Genomic DNA, 19426 nt, shown 5'->3' on the forward strand with positions numbered 1-19426 from the left:
CGTTATGGTTTTGGTGTGAAATCCCTCTTAGCTCACAGTTTCGGAAGTGAAGTTATACACAGCCCTAGCGATGTTCTGCACTGCAGTGAGCTGGCTGGAGTGTTGCAGCAGAGGCAGGAAACTCCTGGAAAATAGAGTTCGCAAATGTGGTGTGGGAGCTAGAAAACACCTTTCTCGGCTTTGAGTTTTCTCCCTTTGTTGCTGGTTTGCTGTGCAACCACCTTTTAGTTTGGTGTTATCGACTCACTTGTATTCGTTGCCTTCTCCTTTGACCTACTGAAATATCTGACAGCATTTGAAGGATAGCTTGAGTAAATTTACTGTAGTAAATCCTCAAGCTGTTCTCAGATCTTCTGCTTTTGTTTTCTGCATCTGCTGTCTAACCCTGATGTTATCTAGAAGGAGGGAGCTAATAACCAAATCATTATTCTGCCTGTCAAGTGTATAATCTTCATGACTTCTGCCTAGCATCTAGGAGGGAGTGTAGTCTTGAAGTTCAACCGTCTCGTCATCAAAGTTCTTCTTTAGCTGACCCTCCTCTGAAGGAGGATCATGCCTCTTTTTAGGTAGTCAGAGACACACTTGTAAGTCTAATTGGAATGACAGGCCTTCTATCAGGGGCTTTACTTTGGAGGAAGGGGAAGTCTGAAATACAGTATGCTTTTCCACTGCATTGTAATTATGTTTTTGTGGCTGCAGACTACAGAAGAATTTCTGTAGGACATCAGGCACAGAGGCTATTTTTGACTAAATTGAATCCTAAAGGATTAATTGTCCAATTCTACTGTCAGCCAGTTTTTAATCTTTTTGACTAAATATCTGAGAGATTTTTTCAATAGCAAAATGGTTTTCTGACCCTTTTGTGCTGCAAACCGCATCCCCTGTTTGTGCTATTACACCAGAGCAATAGCTTGCTTCCCAGTTTGGACTTCAAGGTGTGAGTGTCTGTAAACGCCTACTATTTATGCACCGCGTAGGAGGATGGAGTACTTCCGAGTGCATGAATACCACCTTCTCCACCTACGTCTTCAGTGTAAGACGCAAGACATAGATGGACGAGTATTTCTGGAGTGATTTGCAGACCTTCCTTCTCAAATTTGAGAATCTGAGAGACTAGAAAGGATTTGGTCCCTGTGATATCTGTAGCCAGTGTAGATGTGTTGTGGCACAAAAGCACTGTAGTGCTCCAGGCAAGAGAGATCTCTCCTGGCAATATATGACATACAGCACTCTTGTTGCACAGGAAAGAGTTGGAGTAGCCTTGGGCATCTTGACTGTGGAAAGTGGGCAAAAGTAGTCTGGGGAGGCCTTGGAAATTCGGGAGCCGGACAAAACATTACTCTTGTTGTATGAGTTGTTTGTGAATTTACTAGTGAGAACAAAATGATTCATAAGCCCAGGGTTCTTAACGAATACAGTTGTTACCATAGGAGGTAACCAATTGTGCCACAATTTGGTGCAATAAATAACTCCTCTTCCTCATGGATGTAAGTGGATGGTAGGCAGGTTGCTAGGTACTTCAAGCTTCCTAAAACAGCTGCATGTGCTTGTGGTAATCTGAACTTTACACACCCAATTTCTGTGAAATGCTGGAAGTGGCACCTGTGATTCTGTATCTCACATTGACAAATTTAGTTCTTGACCTTGAGGGGCAATAAGTCCCCTGTGACACCAGTATGCTTCAGTGGAACATGTCGCCCTCAACATCTCTTGCACTCTTTGCAAACAAGGGCAAGTAGAGGCCCTCATTCTTCATGTGGTTCTGCGTAAGAGGCTCTCTCAGGGCCCCGAGACGGCTGCAGCGAGCCTCTGGTCCTACAGGACAGTTTGCAGAGTCAAGGTCCAAGTCTTCTTGTAAAGCAGTAGGAAATAACAGCAGATGAAGCCTCAGCTTGACATTTAATCTTTTACATCTAAAGCAAAGCTTGGAAGTCTGTGGTGATCTTCGGTACAGAGATATGACCTCCCAAAAGGCTGAAATCTTGCTCTAGTCATCTCAGTGAGAGGGGAGATTTGTGTTTGCCATCTAGGAAGCAAGACTGAATGGCAGCCTAGGAGATCAAAGAGAATACTGGTAGCTTGAAGTTACTGTTGGTCCTGTCTAATCTGGACCATTTTTTGCTGTTACAGCCACAGGGGCCCCTCTGTATCGTAGTAGCTTGTTCTCTGCAGTCTGGATTTTCCATAGCAGTCGTTCCCCCCGCCCACCCTTTCCCCCTAAACTGTTGTTGTCCCCTGCCCAGCCACCAGTATTTTGCTACGTGACAGCTCATGAGGGGGCCCTCAAATGGCAGTCTGCAGCTGTCTTACCCTCGCAACACAGAGGCTAGTCTCTCTCTTGCAGGTCTATGGACTGTGCCTCCACAGTGAGGATGTTTCAATGTATGAAAATTAGATAAGGCCACAGCTTTCTGGCAGATGGCCAGTATAGCCCTCACGTGGACCAACTTTATCAATTATGGCTTCAAATGGCCTTTTTCAGGGAGATCTGTAACAGTCACCTGTCACTTTATCACCTCCCAGCTGGATTAATATGAGGTTACATAGCCTATTTATGGTTGACTTTGAGCGACATTTAAAAATGTAAGGAAGTGCAAAATGCCATCAGACTCTTGTGCTGGGACTCTTGTCCTATTAAGTACTTTGGTGAACAGGCATGGATTTAAATACATGCTTACACGTAAGCATAAATGTCAGTGACTTATCTGAGCAGCACCAAATTGCCCATTTGCTTCCTGCAAATCCCTGTTTGATTACCTGTAAAGCTCTGAATCTTTTGGGACTTGGTTGTGCATCTCACCAGTGGCCACTGTCACTGCTGCGTATAAGATGTACTAGGATATACTTGTAGCCTGGCCTGTGGTACATGATTTATGTGTAGTTGTTTCTGTCTCGTTAAAAATCGTTACCTGTTTGAATTAAATTTCTTAATGAAAAGCAGAAGAGCTCATAACGTACACCCTCCATCTTCTAACACTTAGAATTAGCCTGTAAACTCCTTAGAGCAAGAACTTGCTGTCCCTCTGCATGCCTATAATGCCAAACATGCTGATATTAGTTGAGATACCATTAATAACAAATAGAGAGTAAAAGGAGAATGTGTAAAAGCATTCAAACGTATAGTGATGCTTTTAAGTATACTTGTTATCACTACAAATCTCTGTGTGGTTGGCAGCTGGACTGTACTTCCGGAGTCCCTGTAATTGGAATTTGCACATTTTACTGGTCTATCAGAGCCTGCCTGTGATGGGTATTGTCTAGAGTACCTATAAAGAAAAAAGTAGAGGCAGGGCTACTCGGAAGTAAAGATAAGCCAGACATTTTGCCTCCAGCTCCCTCTCTGAGAGATTTAAGAATGCCCTAGCTCATTACATTAGGATATGTCCCAAGGTTAGGTAACTTCTCAGTGATTAATACGTAAATACAGAGCTGCAATTTCATTCTCTGCTCTGCCTGTTTGAATTCCTGTGCAATCCTATGAAGAGGAAGCTATTTGCAGGACTCGGAGCTGGGCTGAACAAGTCTTCCAAATTCAAGAATGCCACGTACCTGCACACAGCATCTTCTTTACATCCATGCTGCCATGGAGCAGCTACAAAAGGGCTGGAGCTGACAGTGGGCTTGCTTAATTTTTTTTTTTCACATTTTACTTGCTAATTTGATTTAGTCAGTCCTCAGCATTTGTTTGCTCACTGCTTTGTTTTGATCTGGTTTTGATTATTTATTTAGGTTCATTCATATTTTGAATATTATTTGTGCTATTAAGGTTTTCTGGTGCCAGTTGATCAGCAGCAATACCAACTTTTAGAGTAGGATATTTGTGGCTTATGACTATTTATGTAACTAAAGCAATTACTACTTAGGTTAGTAGTTACTAACTTAGGTTAACCTTGGGTTATATGGTTACTGCTATAAATAATAGAGGCAGATAAAGTCAGTAAAATCTATGGGAGAATCTCTACATAGTGGGTTATTGGCATTGTGTAATGATTACAGATGATAGAAGTTAAACTGAGAATTTCTTAACCTTTCTAAATTTGAGCCTTTAGCATTCAGATAATTTTTTTTCCCTCAGGTGAGTTGTTCCATTCCTTTCTGGGCATTGTATTCTTGCTGTCAGAATTCTTTAACTTCACATTTCCAGAAAAATTGTATTTTAGTCTGGATTAGCTGCAGGAAGAGGTGGAAAAGTGCAAAGAGAGAGCAAGAATGACTTGGTAGGCACAGCTGTGAAACAAATACATCAGTGTGGCAGAAAGGTGAATTAGGGAAAGAAAATGGAAGAGTTTGTTACTGTAAATCCACATGGTTGGTAAATTTAACTATTGAATTGCAACTGTAGTGTTAGAAAATACAAATTGCAATCCATTTTAAAAAGAAAAATGTATTAGTAAAACATAGCATGCAATACAACATCTTCCATGCATAACAGAAATGAAACCACTTTTGAGCTCTGACTACAAATGTATAACATTTTTCTTGATCTAAAATCTCACTTATCTACTATCCCAGCTATCTGTTTTGCAGTCATATTGAGCCAGGAAATGCTATTTAAAAAATAATTCAAATGTGGAAAATAGATGTCCTTGGATGCAAGTCATAATGTTTCTCTACCAAGACCCAAGCTTATTTCTATCATAATATTCATCACTGATTTTTATTTTTATATTTTCAAATACAATTTAAAAAATATCACTTAAGGAAACCAACTGGTAGTCTGAAGAAGAAAGCCAAAATACTTTCTTTTTTCTGGGTCATTTCCTGGCTCATTCATTTTGTGGGTCATTCTTTTTACCCTGGGTCACCCTCTCCCTGATTTAATAATAATAATAAAAAATACTGAAATGAACTACATTTTCCTAGGTTTTCCAAGCATTTTATTGATAGTAAGTAGAAAAAGGCCTGCTTGCTTTTGAAGGCACTGGATCACAGCCTGACTGAGCTTCTCAGCCATTCTAAAAGGGGATACTGCAAACAGGCAAGGTAAAGCATAGATAGGTGTAAATAATCACATAGGAAGTCCATATCTATCTTAAGTAGGAGAAGCATTAAGAGGACTCTAATCTTTTCTTCAAGTGTCTGAGATGTACCATTTTGACATCTGCTTACTATGCAAGTCCATGTTCTTCTAGCTTAAATAGAGTTCTATTGTTCAAGGACTTAAAAGCTTGGGAAACTTGAATTTCAAAAGTGTGGGTTTTTAATGGTGTCTTGTGGTGGTGAATTAAATTGTAAAGTTTAAAATCTCAGCTATCAACATGCAACCACCCTTAACCTCTAATTTGAAACATACTGGAGAAGCAATGCTGTAAGTGTTCAGTTTTCCCAATAATAAATGCGTCCTTTGAGTTAACAAAGCTTTTGTGCATAGCCAACATTACGAAAAACAGAAATAATTTAAAAAAGCAAATGTGATTTATTGTAATTTATGAATAATTAGAGTCTATTTGTCTTTTTCTTAGCTTGACAAAATATCATCTTATAGAACTGAGTGCATGCAATAAATATTAACTTTTCTCCAGATACAGATTTTGGTAGTGTCTAGCCTTTAGATACTAAAAAATGTTTGTGCTAGAAACATTGTATTTATACCAGGCAGGGAAACTATCAGTTTTAGCAAGGTGTTCTTGAGCACTGTGGGCAGTGACACTTTTTGTCTTCCATAGAAGACTATTACTGGAATTGACTGTGACTCCTTCCTCCAGGGAATCTGTAGAATGAAGTATGTTGTCATGTTTACTGCAAAATGAACTGCTGAAGACCCCAATTAGAATGTTAAAACGGTGTTGGAATGCTGGAAAACTGTACCTTGTTCTCCTTCAGAGACCTTACAATCTAACAAATAACAATGTTCCCAGGAAGTATTTCTGCCCATATTGATCAGAGAAACTGAGCTGCGCACTGTAGTACTTGTGCCGTTTCAGGAGCAGTATGTTCGACGTGTAGCTGACACAGCTGCTTCAGGTGGTCTTGAACTTGATTGGAGTCTTCTCAAGAAAACGTACCCTGAAATTAGTTAGAGTAGATAGTTTACATCCCTCTGGTGACAGCACAATAGGAGGTGGAAGGTCCCAAGTGAAGGGCAGTCAGTGCATTTCCTTTCTGTGTTTCTTGTTATGCTCTGTGGTTTCTTTCATTGCTTTGGACCACCTCATTTCTGCAATGTCTCCTGAAAATCCTATCCCCTCTTATTTCCCTCCCCCCTTTCATATGTGACAGGGATGGACATTAGTCCCAGCTGTGGATGAGCAGACAGAAGTAAAAATCCCCAGCACAGACCTTCTTGCTGGGTAGGGTCAGCCTGACACTCCCTTTCCAAGAAATAGCGCCAGCTGCAGTGGCTGTGCTGAGAGGTGACTCAGAGCGGGAGCAGTCACAGGGATCTTCTAAGTTTGGGCACAGATTTGCTTTCACACACCTGGTGAGGCCAGGGGAATCTTGGTACTGCTGCTCCCCGCCTTCCCAGCAGGAATGCGGCCTCTGTTAGGACAGCCTGTGGGGAAAGGCACGTGGGTCTGCCAGTGAAGTTGAAAATAACAAGCAAGGATTTGGACACACGAGCTGATCTTCAGGCAGAGCGAGAGACAGGTGATGATTGCCTGCGAAACTGTGAATGGCGAGCAGAGGAAAGGAAGGACTGCCGTGGGAGATATGACAGTGGGCTGTAAAATTAGTATTTCTGTTGAATTCATGAGTTTCAGAGTGCAGTAGAATTATGAGCTTTAGTTCCCAGACTTGGGCTTGTTGTTAGGGTTTTTATATCCATTTTGTTTTCTGTTATCTGGACTATGTCATCTCTTTAACTCTCGTCAGCATCTAGTGAATTCACAATCCTAATGGTTTCCAATGAAGTTATTTTTGTGAAAAATTGACACCTCCTGAAGCAGGATTAAACTACAGTGAACAAGGAGTTGAAATAGACTGGAAACATAAGTCAGGGCTTAAGGCAGAAATTGCTTCCTCAACAGGCAATAACTACAAGAGAAATGCAGAGCAGCTACGTAACTATTATATTGGGTTTTGAAAATGCTACAGTCTGTCATTGTAGGTTTTACTTAGTGTTTAGCAATTAAAGATTGCCACAGTGTGAGATTGTTCCTGTATCTCAGCTAGAAAGTGTTTTCTACTCCCTTGTAGAAGATGCAAGTACTGGTGCATAAAAACATTCATTTTTTTCAGGAGAATACAGTCTGAGATGTCAGAAGTAAATTTTCCATTATGGACAAAATGGAGGCTAGAGATCTGTCATTATCAGTACAAAACAGTCATACTGGCAAAGTAAAGCTGATGCCAATGCATTCACCACCTGTGGAAGAGTAGGTGTTGGAGGGAAGCATGAAATGGAAGAAAGAGGTTGGCGTGTAGAAGCACTGAATTAGTAATGCTTATTTCCTTACATAGGAAGCTTCCTTTGTGCTAAACAGATAAACAGTGCAGACTTGAAATTTAATTTGGCAGGTAATTTGCCTATAACACTACTGCTAGCAGTTGGAAAACAAAACCAGTTAATATATTTATATTTGACAGCTATGGCACTTGGACCCAAAATTATTACTCTGATTTTTCTCTCTACACAAAAACATTAGGTGAGGTTTCTAGTATTGGCTTGTGTCAAGGACAAGCCACTAGACATGCTGTGACTAGTCAACGTGGACCCCAACTCCTATCTGATCTCACATGTTGGTTTATCTCTTTTTATTTAGAGTCAGTGAGAGCAAGGCTAGAAACCTGGGGTTAAACCCCAGCTCTACTGAAGGCTGTGGTGCTGTGGTTTCACCCCTTCATTTTTTGTCTTGTGATTCTGTGTGCTATCACCAGAAAACCGCAGCCCTTCCTAAACTGAGCCTCCTGGTGCTACCACTCCTCTACTTCCCAGCTTCTCCAGAGCTCATAGGCAGGGCCTTATTCCAGCTAAAACAATTGCTCGCAGAGATGTGGGAGCTTTGTGAAACTTGGTCTGATTATGTGCATCTACAAAATGGCTCTGTGTCAGCAGGATCAGAGCTACTACCTGTAGCTCAGGTAGTTACACCAAAGAATAAAATTATTTTCTCTTGGTTCTGCCTGGTATCAGATCAGCTTGTTTGGATGAACACAAGGCATTAGCAACGTCCTCTCCTCTACAGGTCAGATACAGGTAGCTGCTGTAAAGAGTTACAGAGCTTATAGAGGATGTTGGCAGAATTTCTTAATTTGTAAAATGGCTTTGAACTAAAATTTAGCTCTTTCAATGTTTATGTCTGAGAAAGCACATGTGTGTGTGTGAGTGCGCGTGTTTTGTATGTGTTGCACTTACATAAAGGAGCGATTGCATAACATCTCCGAAGCAGAGATCAGGTAGACTTTAGGGATAAAAGGTGCTAGCTGCTGAATTTCAGGGGTATATTTGGCCCATTGGATGTTGCAATTATTTGCTGCAAAACTTGCCATTCTCCTGCTTCATAAAAGAGGGGCCCTTCTTCAGCTTGGTATAGGGAAAGGGTTAATCTTGTGGCTATTTCTTGTTTAAACGAATGCACCTGAGTAAATGAATGAACCTTTTACTTAACTGTGCTTTTTTTTGGTACCTTTTTAACAGAATACTTAAATCATTATATAAAATATTTTTTATATAGATGAAAGTTTTATGTTACATATGAACTAGTCAGATATTAGACCACCCTTCAAAAAGCGTTGATTTTCCCTTTCCTGAGTGAGCTTATATAAAGTTGTTCAAGCAGGTGGTTTTCTGTCCCTTTTCCCACCTTACTCAAAACTGTTAGAGGCGAACAGTCGTGTTTTTGCAGCCATTGTGGAAAATAACTTTTCACCCTGAAAAGAAGCTTAAAAAAAAAGGAGAGAGAAAAAAATCTAAGATTGCTGTAGAAAACCAATTAGTCATTTGACAGGAATAAAGTAACAAAGTTTTTAGCCTGAAGGACTGGAGGTGGTTTTCAAAAGTGTATGTGACATGGGGACCACCATAAAATTGGGGATGCTCAGGGAATTGGGAGAACAAATGGTCTCAGGGCTGTGTCTAGACAAAGTAACTTGCTGCCAGGTCTGTCATATGTATGAGCAATGGATCATATGTGGTCCCAGCAGGAAGCTAGTAACACACCAGAGATCAAGGACTTACCTAATTCTAATATTTATAATACTTGGTATGTGGTATTAATAGTTCCAGTTTGGCTTTTAGGGTAAAAATTACCTAGTCGTGCTCAGGGATGCTGTGAGAAGGCAGTTGCAACAAAATACAAAGAAGAGATTGTCTCTTTGCACATATGAAAACTGTTGACTGCATTTACATAATTCACATACTCCCAGGTAGATGATTCTGGCAAAAACACCATTAAATACCCACGATGGCTAGCTTCAAAAAAAGGCATTCAGGTCATTTGTGCCTGTATCTATGGCCAGACTCCAAAGTCATATGTGTGGAGGGGTTGGGAGAGATGAATGCCCGTCCAAGCTGAAGGAATGCCAGTGCCTATTTTCCTGGGGCTGCTAGAACATGATTCAGAATCTGTGGAGTCGCTTGGAAGGCATGGTGCCTCTGTGAAGGCTGAATCCCTGCTGGGCCTCCATTAGGTGACAAAGCTTAAAGCATTTGAGAGATACAGAGTTGTTAAATTGAAGCATCTATTTTTGTAGTCTTCTCTCCAGTCTTGTTTCTAAAAGGCCCATTGTCCTAATGGATACATATTCTAGTTTTTATTTTCTGTTTCCATGTATTTAGTGTTGGCAACAAGACAAATTATAGCGAACTGATAAATGCTGGCGCCACATGCATGCCCAAGCAAATCTGTGCCGGCAGGCCTCGTCCTCGGGGACCCACCCTGTGGCCTTTATTTATAGGTCTCAGGGCTGGGAGTTTTTTGTTTTGTTTTTTAACAGAGTGGCAGCAAGTTGGTTTGGGGACTAGTATTTTTGGCGCTGAAGAATTGTCCTTCAGCAGGCCCAAGGCACTTCACCTGCCCTAGGATTGTGACCCCCTTGGGTGAGGGCAGACCCCCCCCCCCCTTGTCACAGTGTACCCTCCTAAAATCTGGATAATTAGTGAAAGGGTGAAATATTAATAATCCTCACTTCACAATATAGCAGGACTTGCCGTAGAAAAGTCACAGCTGGAATACAGCTGCGATAAACACGTTATGGTGTTATACTGGTAAGAGTTGTCATTGCCATCCATAAACCATCCTTTCAGATAGTGCTAGGTACATGTTCTGCTCCCTCTGCAGTGAGCAGCAGCTGGGTTGTTGTGCAGTCACCTTCTGCAGTTGCAGGAAGAATAGTTTCTCCTGAGAGCTGGTAAATATTTTATCCTTTCCTTTGCTTCATGTTGGTAATTAGCAAAAACAAGTCAAACATGATGTTCAGTATTCTTCATGCCACTGAGTGCCAAGTCATATTTAGAATCATCTTTGTTAGTTACTACCACAATGCAGTATTTCAGCTGGGTGAAATCCCCGGAACACCCTTATAATTGAAAACAGCTAGGAGTAAATGAATGCTAGCACCTAGGATGAGTGTGGCTACTTCAGCATCACATGAGGAAGGAATTGTTTCTCAGACAGCGGTGACCTTAATGAGATGAGGATTGACAATTGGTATGTTAAGATTCACCTATCTGCTGATAAGGTGGTGATCAGTGCAGATTGTGGACCATGAGTAATGTGTAGCCCCTACAACGCACTTTGCATGCTGGTCTGTTGGACACTAGCAAGAAGTTTTGGATAGTTTGAAGCTGTTGCTGTTTGCAGAAGGTGTTCTCGTGAGCTAACAAAATGCTGACAATGCCATAGCTTGTGAGGCAGTCACAATCAGAATCCATTTGGTTCCTCACTGAAAAGAAGAGCCATTTGACATAATTTTATTAATCTGTGTGTAATTAAAACTAATGGAAAAGTGGCTTGGAGTCAATGACTCAGCATCCTTAAAAATAATAATTGCTTATTAAAAAAAATGCAGCTTTTAAGGCAAAAGAATATAGGCCCTCAGTGGTGGTATGAAATATTCTTCTCAGATGCATAAAGAGTGTAGAGAGAAGAAAGTTGTTTGCAAAGGGAAAAATTCCCATGTATTAAAATTCCCATGTATTAATATCAGCTTACTCTTTGCTGAGTAATCTGTTTCTATAAGCAGAAAATAAGCAATTCAAGGAAAATATATTGTTTCTTTTTAGAAATAGTTCACATAATCCTAGTTTCATATTTAGACCTATATACTGCTTACTGTTGCAGATCTATGTTTTGTTCAGTAGGTATTCTCATAGTTCATGTGTAGCTGCATGAAAAAATATCTTAAGTGGTGGAGTAGGGAGTTACGTTTGAAGGAAAGTATCCCATTAAGTTATGTATGAAGTTATGTATTTTTGGTATTTTGCACACTGGCATGCCGTTGTCTGTTTCCCCATTACCTTTATGCGTAGTCCAAGCGCTGTAGCTGAAGGGAAGGAAGTAACTCCTCAGTTCACCCACTGAATAAAGCACTCAGTTGAGAAAAAAAGCATTCTGCTGCTTTTCACAGATGCCACGTAGCTGTAGATGAACGATCATGTCATTCTTCCACAGATCCCGAAGAGAAATCTGAAGGAAGCAGCTTGCAGTCAGTGCACGAGTTGAACTCATAGCGAGAAACGGTAACTTAGTCAGACTAGTTCTGTTCTCGTAAGATTAATGTGTATGATAGGAAGTATATGGAAGCATCATTGTATGCGACTATTTGATGGCCAAAAAAAAGCACAGCATCAGAATTTCTCCCTGAAGTGTTCTTGCATTCAGAGAAAAACTCTTTATTTCATTTCAATGGCAAAAATGAATGGCTGAATTAGTCTGGCTGAGTTTTAAAGGAATATTTTATCCTACAAATGGCCGTCTTCCCTCTCCTGCTGCTCCCTCTTCTCTGAGGGAATAATTGCTGATAAGTGGACCTTGTAACAAAAATGCAATAAATTCATTTTAAGCTAATGATTTCACCATTGGAAGCTCTGTAAATGATTTACATTTTTATTGTTAGTACTGTGTTCTATCCCTTCCTCATAAAAATTAAATTATCTATAAAATTGCTTAAATATTTCTCACTGAAATATATAGTATTTTGCTGAAAGTAGTGCCATCTGGGCTCCTCAAAGAACTGAAAAAAAATCATAAGTACTTGCATACTGCAGCTACAAAATCTATGGTATGAATCTGTTTGTTTTCAAATGAGAGTATTTTTTTTCCCAAAAAAAGCCATGAGCATATGGCTTGTGAGCTGCGTAAATATTGCTGAGATATGTTTACTGGCAAAGTAGAAACTTTAGCTTGTTTTTATTGGAAAAATTGGAATGGTTAACAAAAGCCTCCTTTTGAATACTTAGCAATGCCATACACTGCTTTAAATTGTTAGGAGAAGGCTCCCATCTAGCATTCTTCTGGTGCTGTTTCTTAGTGAGAGTCGGAAGCAGTTCTCTGTATGCCATTGAACATGTCATGGCTTTTCTCCAGCTGCTTTCCTCATTCAGTAATAAATTGACCCATCATGGAGACCTACGGATGAGTTCTGCACTGATAGTGCTAGCAGTACTGTTTTCATTGTCATTGTGGATTAAACTGACTTCTGTTAGGAAAAACATAAAATCTAAGGAAAATCCTAACTTTCCACCCATTCTGTATTTACTTTAATCAGTATAGAGAGAGCTTGAGAAATCTGGATGTGGTTTGGGTGATCAAACGGCACCACAGAGCTCAGGAAGAAGGAGATCGAGGCAGTCAGTCAGTGGGGATCGGGGCAGCCTGGTCTCTTGAAATTCCTGTGGAGGGTAGCAGAAGGAGAGGAAGCCTCTTCCCAGCCCTCATAGTTTGCCCTCTCCTCTCCTTCTGCCCATCTTAATGATCTGCTTCAGATATGGCTTTTACTAGAAACGTTTGGGCAGCAAACTACCCAGCAGTCATGTGAGGGGAAAAAAAAATCAAGAACGGCGAAACACATAGCTCCACAAGCATCAGACATAAGAAGGCTGGTTTTAAGAAGCCTGTTTTCCTGTGGGTTTCTGCCATGTGATTAACTATAAGTGCGAGCTGAAGCTGGCTTGTCACTGGGATGTTTATGAAGTGTCTTGGGGATCTGCGTTCTCCCATGTCTAGTGAAGTATATGCTCCCAATGCAGGCTTTCCCTCTGTAGGGGCATGTTACGTTTTCTTTCTACTTGGCTGCCGACTTTCATGACATCAACTGGTCCGTACCTCTACCTCAAACAGGATTATGTATAACCACATCATTCCTGAGAAACGTTTGTGTCATCAGCTCCTAACAAGCAGCTAGGAGTGCAGTTCCCCAGCACCCCAGACTAATCAATTCTAATTAGAGATAGAATTTGCTTCCAAATGCCTAAGCTACATTTTTCTTGCTCCAACTTAAATTCTTTACTACTTGTCCTATCCTTGATAGAAATGGCGGAGAGTTTCTTCTCTGCTTTTTTGCTGTTACCTTTTACTTGTTTGAAATTGGTTATCATCTCATATCAGTATTCTCTAAATTTTAACAAACCCAATTCCTTTCCTGGTAGGTCATGTTTTCTAGATCTGATAACTTTTTTCCTCTGGATTCTCTCCAACACTTCTTTCCTGAAGTGTTGGTGCTCCATCTGTGGATTTACATCGCTGAACAAAGCAGAAGGAAAATCCCATGGGCCTGTAACTTTCAAGCCTTGAGAGAAAATTTTACATCTGCAAATTTAGAATTAGTTTGTTTTCACTCATCTGCTCATTATTGTTTTAATGTTTTAAAAAGCTTATTGGATTCCTGGTCCTATTGTTTTTGCAGAACTAAAGTTAAGATTAAGTTGTTCACAAACTAAAAATAAGATGTATTTTTAAAAGCATAATTAACCCCTTCAACCCTTAAAGTCTTTACCTCAAAAATTAGGAACTTTCTAAAAGATCTGTTTTAATACCAAGAATATTGGGCTAGTTGCAAGAATTATTTTGTAGACTTCTGCAGCCATTCATAACCAGAAGATTGTCGTGGATAACTACACTGGTGCTTTCTAACTTGAAAATTCTTGAAGGTGCCATTGCAGATTATCTCGAAAATATTTGAATTTGATCTCCTTCAGGTCAACAGAATTTAGAAGACCTGACAGAAATAATCATTTTTTGTCAGATATCTCCCAAATAATGTATGTTTTCATTCTTTCTGGTGTTCCTGTACCAGTACCTGCAGAGTATTAAGCCTTTCCTAGTGATTTTATTTGTACGTGTTTGTGTGTGTGTATAATATGTGATATCTTAGTGAAAGCACCATTCAGCACCTGTACACTGAAATTCAAGAAACTAATTGAACAAACAAAAAAAGTTCAGCTTTTCCAGGATATTGTAAAAAGATTCAAATCTGAAGACTCTTGAAAGACAATGTTTGCCTGTTAGTTCACAGTACAACTTTTGAAGGATATGAAACATATCTAGGCCTTAAATCTGCACTTGTCCTACATGCCTGTGAAGAACTATTGATCTCAGTTGTTGGTCTGTGAGCAGCGACTTTCTGGGCAAGTCCAGGTTTGCCTTGCTCATGAAGTGGAGGCTTAAGAGAATGCTTTATTCAGACAAAAAATAATTCTCTCGATAAGATATTCCAAGCTGCCATTTGGTTTTGATTAAATCCATTGCTTTTGATCAGTTCTGACAAAAGCGCTCCTTTTTTCTTTAAGTTTTTAAAGTAACTTTTTGACCAAGCAAACATAATGAAAAGAAGTAATTTCTTGTACCTCATTAAGCTGTGCTGGATGGATGTTAGCTATAAAACTTGTTTACCAAACTTAGTATTGTCCCTAACAGTTTCTCTATTGCTAAATGAAGAATGTCCTGTTGTTTGAGGGGGGAACATATCTCTGTTGTGCGTAGGAAAAGCGTCTATGGCTATACGAGACCACCAACCACACTTAGAATTTACTCAACAGGAGAGCATAGAAAGCAACTGCAAGAAAGACGTAGTCAGGCTTGCAACTGAAAGAACATGTGCACAGAAGGAGCTGCCTTGAAACATGTAAGAGGGAGAGATTGGTGTTAAAATGAAAACTCTGTAAATAGATCTCTTAAACTGTAGTAGGATGTTTTAAATAATCTTAGAAGATACAGAGAGGTCAGCTAAAATCTGCTTTTGTTGGTTTTCTGGGCAATATTGAGGAATTTTAATTTTATTAACAGAAATTATAAGCATGAAATTGGTTCTATAAAAATGAACCTAATAAAAAGCAAATACAGAACCCTTCAACTTGATGTGTGCAAGTGGAATTTTTTTTTTAATTGCCTCCAGGAAATTAACTCTTCCTCTACCACAAGTTGATATTGTGAGATATGAAGTCTGCAAATATAGAGAGGGCATTTTTTAAAGTTTAAATTGGGCTAGAACTCCAAATTTTTCACATAAGATTTATAACTTATTCGAAATCTGCAGCATTGCTCATCTATTGACAATTTGTAGTATATTTGATAATCATGTCAACGTCCAGCATAACAGCTCTGAAATATTTAACGACAGTTGGGTCCTTAGAATTCAAGTTAAAGGATGAAGTGGAATTGCCTTTTGATACATAGAGCTGAGCTGGAAGTTATTAACTGAGTAGCTTATTATATTCCTGAAAAAAGAGGGAGCCATTTAGTGGTTGTCATACAAGGTTATGTGTTTGTTTTTTTTCTTTTCTTTTTTTTTCTTTCTTTTTTTTTGCTCCTCAGTCTGGCTTAATCTGAGCATCAGCATTCACAAAAATGGAATCCACTCAAAGCTCCCTTTAGTACATGAAATTTTTCTAGCATTGCTCCCCTCTCCTATTATACAGACTTTTTGGAAGAAGTGCATGCTTATCTTACATTTTAGAGGCTGGTATAGTAGCTACTAAAGCCTCAAGAGGATACATACCCAAGTATGAAGAAAGGAATGGGAAGGGAGATAGCATGTTAGTGAAAATTCACCAGTAAACACAATGCAAGATCCAACATGAATACCATGTAACGTTAATTACTTTAGAGCCTCTCTGTTTTCCTCTTGTGTGCGTTCTAATTATTATTTCAGCCTAATGTAATAATAAGGAATGGTTTATAAGATGATAATAAGACTTGGGCCTATGACCCTGGCAGATTTTCTAAGCAGAGCATGGTTGGGCTGCTGCAAAGAAAGATCCCTATGGCTCAGCTGTACGTTGCAGGAAGTGGTGCCTGTGATCTGGGAGGTGAATGATTTCCTCTCTGAGTCACCTTTGAAGAACTGACCCAGTAAACAATACTGCTCTGTGCTGTCTTCTGATGAAATGTTAAGCTGTGATCTTGATCATGTGAGGCCAGTAAAATCTGCAGTAGTCATTTTCCCCTGCACTGTGGCAGTAAAACTGAAACCCTGCTAATTATCCCAGTCAACATTTAATTACTTCTCGTTTACCTAAAATTCCCCCTGTATTTGAAGGCTTAAGTGGAAATCTTTTCTTTTCTTTTCTTTTTTTTTTTTTTCCCCCAGTTCTTTCCCAGTATTGTTGTGTGTATGTTTTTGTTAAATCTCAAGCAAAAGTTTCAAATCTGGTGAGGGTTGAATCAACCCCATCATCCATCTGAAAATTATGAGAAATTGTGTTTTGGTATTTTACAAATGTTTACACCTCCCTCTTTGTGATGAGACTTTTTAAAAATTGTAGTAGCTTTTGAATTGCTTAGAGAATAAGTGGTGTGTTTGGCTAGACTCCCTACTCACTTATCTGTGTGTTGGTGCCCTATGAATCCATCTGCTGCCTCATTATCAGTTATTAAAAGGTGTTCAAGACACTGATTAGCCTTGAGGTTGCCAATGGGTAGGCACTAACATTTTCTTAAGCTGTGCTGAAATGTTAGGACCAAAGTGAAATTAAGAGATGCCTCCCTGTAAGAAAAGACATGCAAGTAAGGTAAATGAAGTTTTTGAGACTGTCAGAAGCTGCAGAAGTGGAAATACTCCATACTTGCCCATAATATTCTGTCTATAGCCTCTGATGGATTGGATTATCAGGTTTTGGTTATCTCTGGGGATTGGTTAGCTCAGATGAGGGCTACTGTAAATATTTCCTTTTTCAGGGAGTTCTCCAGCACAAAAAGGTATTTCAGCAGAGCTGTTACAGCCTCTGACTGTGGCAATTTTCCTTCTGTTTCAGTGGGCTGAATACCATCCTGCCACTTTTCACCTGCTATTTTAAAACATACTGGAACCCTCCGAAAGGTGTATCAGAATTAGGATGGCGCCATCCGTGAAGATGGCTCAGTCCTCCTCTTCTGCATGTGTAAAGGGCCTACTCTCATCTCACCCCTGTAGAATAAATATGTTATTGTATTTGGGGATTTTGAGTGTTTAGTCAACTGACTGAATTTTTAAGTGTGAGACTCGTGGATGCATGTTTGAACACTCCCATCCATTTAGATCAGTTAGAGTTACCAAACTTCTTCTCTCAAAATAAAACTGCATTATGCCTAGACATGTTGAACCAAATTTGTTTCTGGTGTTATTTCACTGACTTCGCAAAGAATTACACTAGAGATGAATTTGGTCTGGTACGGCAGCGTTTTTGCCTGGAGCAAATCTTTATAGCAGAGTTGTATTTCTCTCAAAAATATAAAAGGAACACTGACAGATCTGTAGCTCTGGTGGTGTGAGCAGGTGCAGCTGTATTAAATTATTTCTTATTAAATTGATTCAGCAACTTGAAGCTTGTAATTTTTGTTCTGCTATAGTTCTGTGACAGAGACCTTTTAAAACAGACAAAATATGTACCTTTTTCATAATCCCTTTGCTATAATCATTTTAAAGATTTGAGTTTGTGTGTATCTCAGATTCTGATTGTGTTATTTATTTGGGTAGGATCTGAAAATTACAGGCTTTTGCAGTTAATCACAATGAGCTGTGTCATCGCTAGTGTAATTCTATTTACTCCATTGACATCAGGATGAATGTGAACAATAGTTTTGGTTTTCAGGTTTAAATGGTTTTAAGCTCTGATGGTCGCTGATGGTGTAAACTGAGGTACTTCCATTCCGGTCAGTGGAAATATGCCAATTTATTCCCCACCTGAGGATCTGGCTTATTATTTTAAAGGTGCCAGTCTTAAGCCGGATGAGATGTATCATGTGCTGCAGAGCTTTCCTCAGTATTAAGACCCACTTTGACTATCTGTGGAAGAATAACTTGATGCTATAGGCATTCATGTAGTTACACACTAAAAATAAGCGGAAAAGTCCCATTCTGACTACCTTATCCTCCCACCTCCACTGATTTAGGGTAGAACTGTTATCATCTTCTACTTATCCTGGGTGCTTCCCATGATTGCATTATTCCCATTACTGGGTCAGCTGCTCTTAAGTTAATTTTGAATCAGAAATAGCCAGAAACGTTTACATCGTGTCTTTAATGTCTTTTGGGATTGTTTGTTTGTTTTGTAGGTTTATTTCCTTTAAGACTCCAGGCTTAGGCTTGGAGACCCCAGCCATCACCATTGAGCCCAGCAGCTGGAGCGGCAGCGAGAGCCCTGCCGAAGATATTGAAAGAATGAGTGATTCTGCAGATAAACCTATTGACAATGATGCAGAAGGTGTCTGGAGCCCTGACATTGAACAGAGCTTTCAGGAGGCTCTAGCTATCTATCCACCATGTGGGAGGAGGAAAATCATCTTATCAGATGAAGGCAAAATGTATGGTAAGTGGTGCACGTTTAGCCTTTGGAAATAATTGTCCTAGTGAAAGCCATAAAGCCCAATTTGTTCTTGGACAAAATTCCTGGCTCTGATTTTTGGTAATAATGGGAACAAACCTTGCAGAATTCTCTGAAGTTGAGGGAGCTCTGCTGGGCAGATGCATCACTTGGGACTGTCTGGACCAGTCCCTTCATGACTGGCATTAGGATGCAATGTGCAGATGCAGAATTGTGTCTTTAATGAACGCTATTATGTGGCTGAATGTGAATGTTTAAAAGAAGGTTTTAAATGTGTTGCTCCTTCAGTGTAAGAAGTATGCTAAGGATTTTTATTTATTTTGTAGTAAGTGGTGTAAGAGAGGAATGGGAAATACTGTCTGAGTGACCATGTGACAGAATATGCAAGCTAAAATTGCAAAGTGATAAAAGTTCTTGTCCATATTCAGGAGGGTTTTTTTTGCTTTCCTTTTCTCAGTGCAAAGGACTATAAATTAGGTGATGTGCTGTCAGCATCTCGTAAACGTGTGCTACATCTAGGAACACAGACATCGGTATATATTCTCCCAATACATTTTAGTTTCTATCTTTCTGATTTATCCTCCCTCTCTCACTCCTAAGGCCTGTTGCTTTTTCTTCCTTTCCTGCTGGACACTGTTGTGTGAACTCTGCCGACTCCGGTGGTCCTGCCCGGCGAGCGGCGAGTTGTTGCTGCCCCTGCACTGCTGTGGGCTGGTGCTCCCGCAGCCAAAGGCGAGCGGTGTCGTA

At 39.8% G+C, this 19426-nt stretch overlaps 1 protein-coding gene across 5 annotated transcripts in view; it reads left to right on the top strand.

Annotated features, from left to right (window-relative positions):
* TEAD1 (TEA domain transcription factor 1) overlaps positions 1–19426 on the top strand; it is a 160765-nt gene that overhangs the window by 36921 nt on the left and 104418 nt on the right. For all 5 annotated transcript variants that reach the window (XM_068945134.1, XM_068945138.1, XM_068945136.1 and 2 more), the window contains exon 3: positions 18411–18664. In XM_068945134.1, coding sequence (XP_068801235.1) covers positions 18517–18664 — 148 coding nt within the window. In that variant the 5' untranslated portion in view covers positions 18411–18516. The remainder of the gene's footprint in view (positions 1–18410; positions 18665–19426) is intronic.

The sequence above is a fragment of the Struthio camelus genome, chromosome 5, assembly GCF_040807025.1.
Source record: "Struthio camelus isolate bStrCam1 chromosome 5, bStrCam1.hap1, whole genome shotgun sequence".
NCBI classification, from domain to species: Eukaryota; Metazoa; Chordata; class Aves; order Struthioniformes; family Struthionidae; genus Struthio; species Struthio camelus.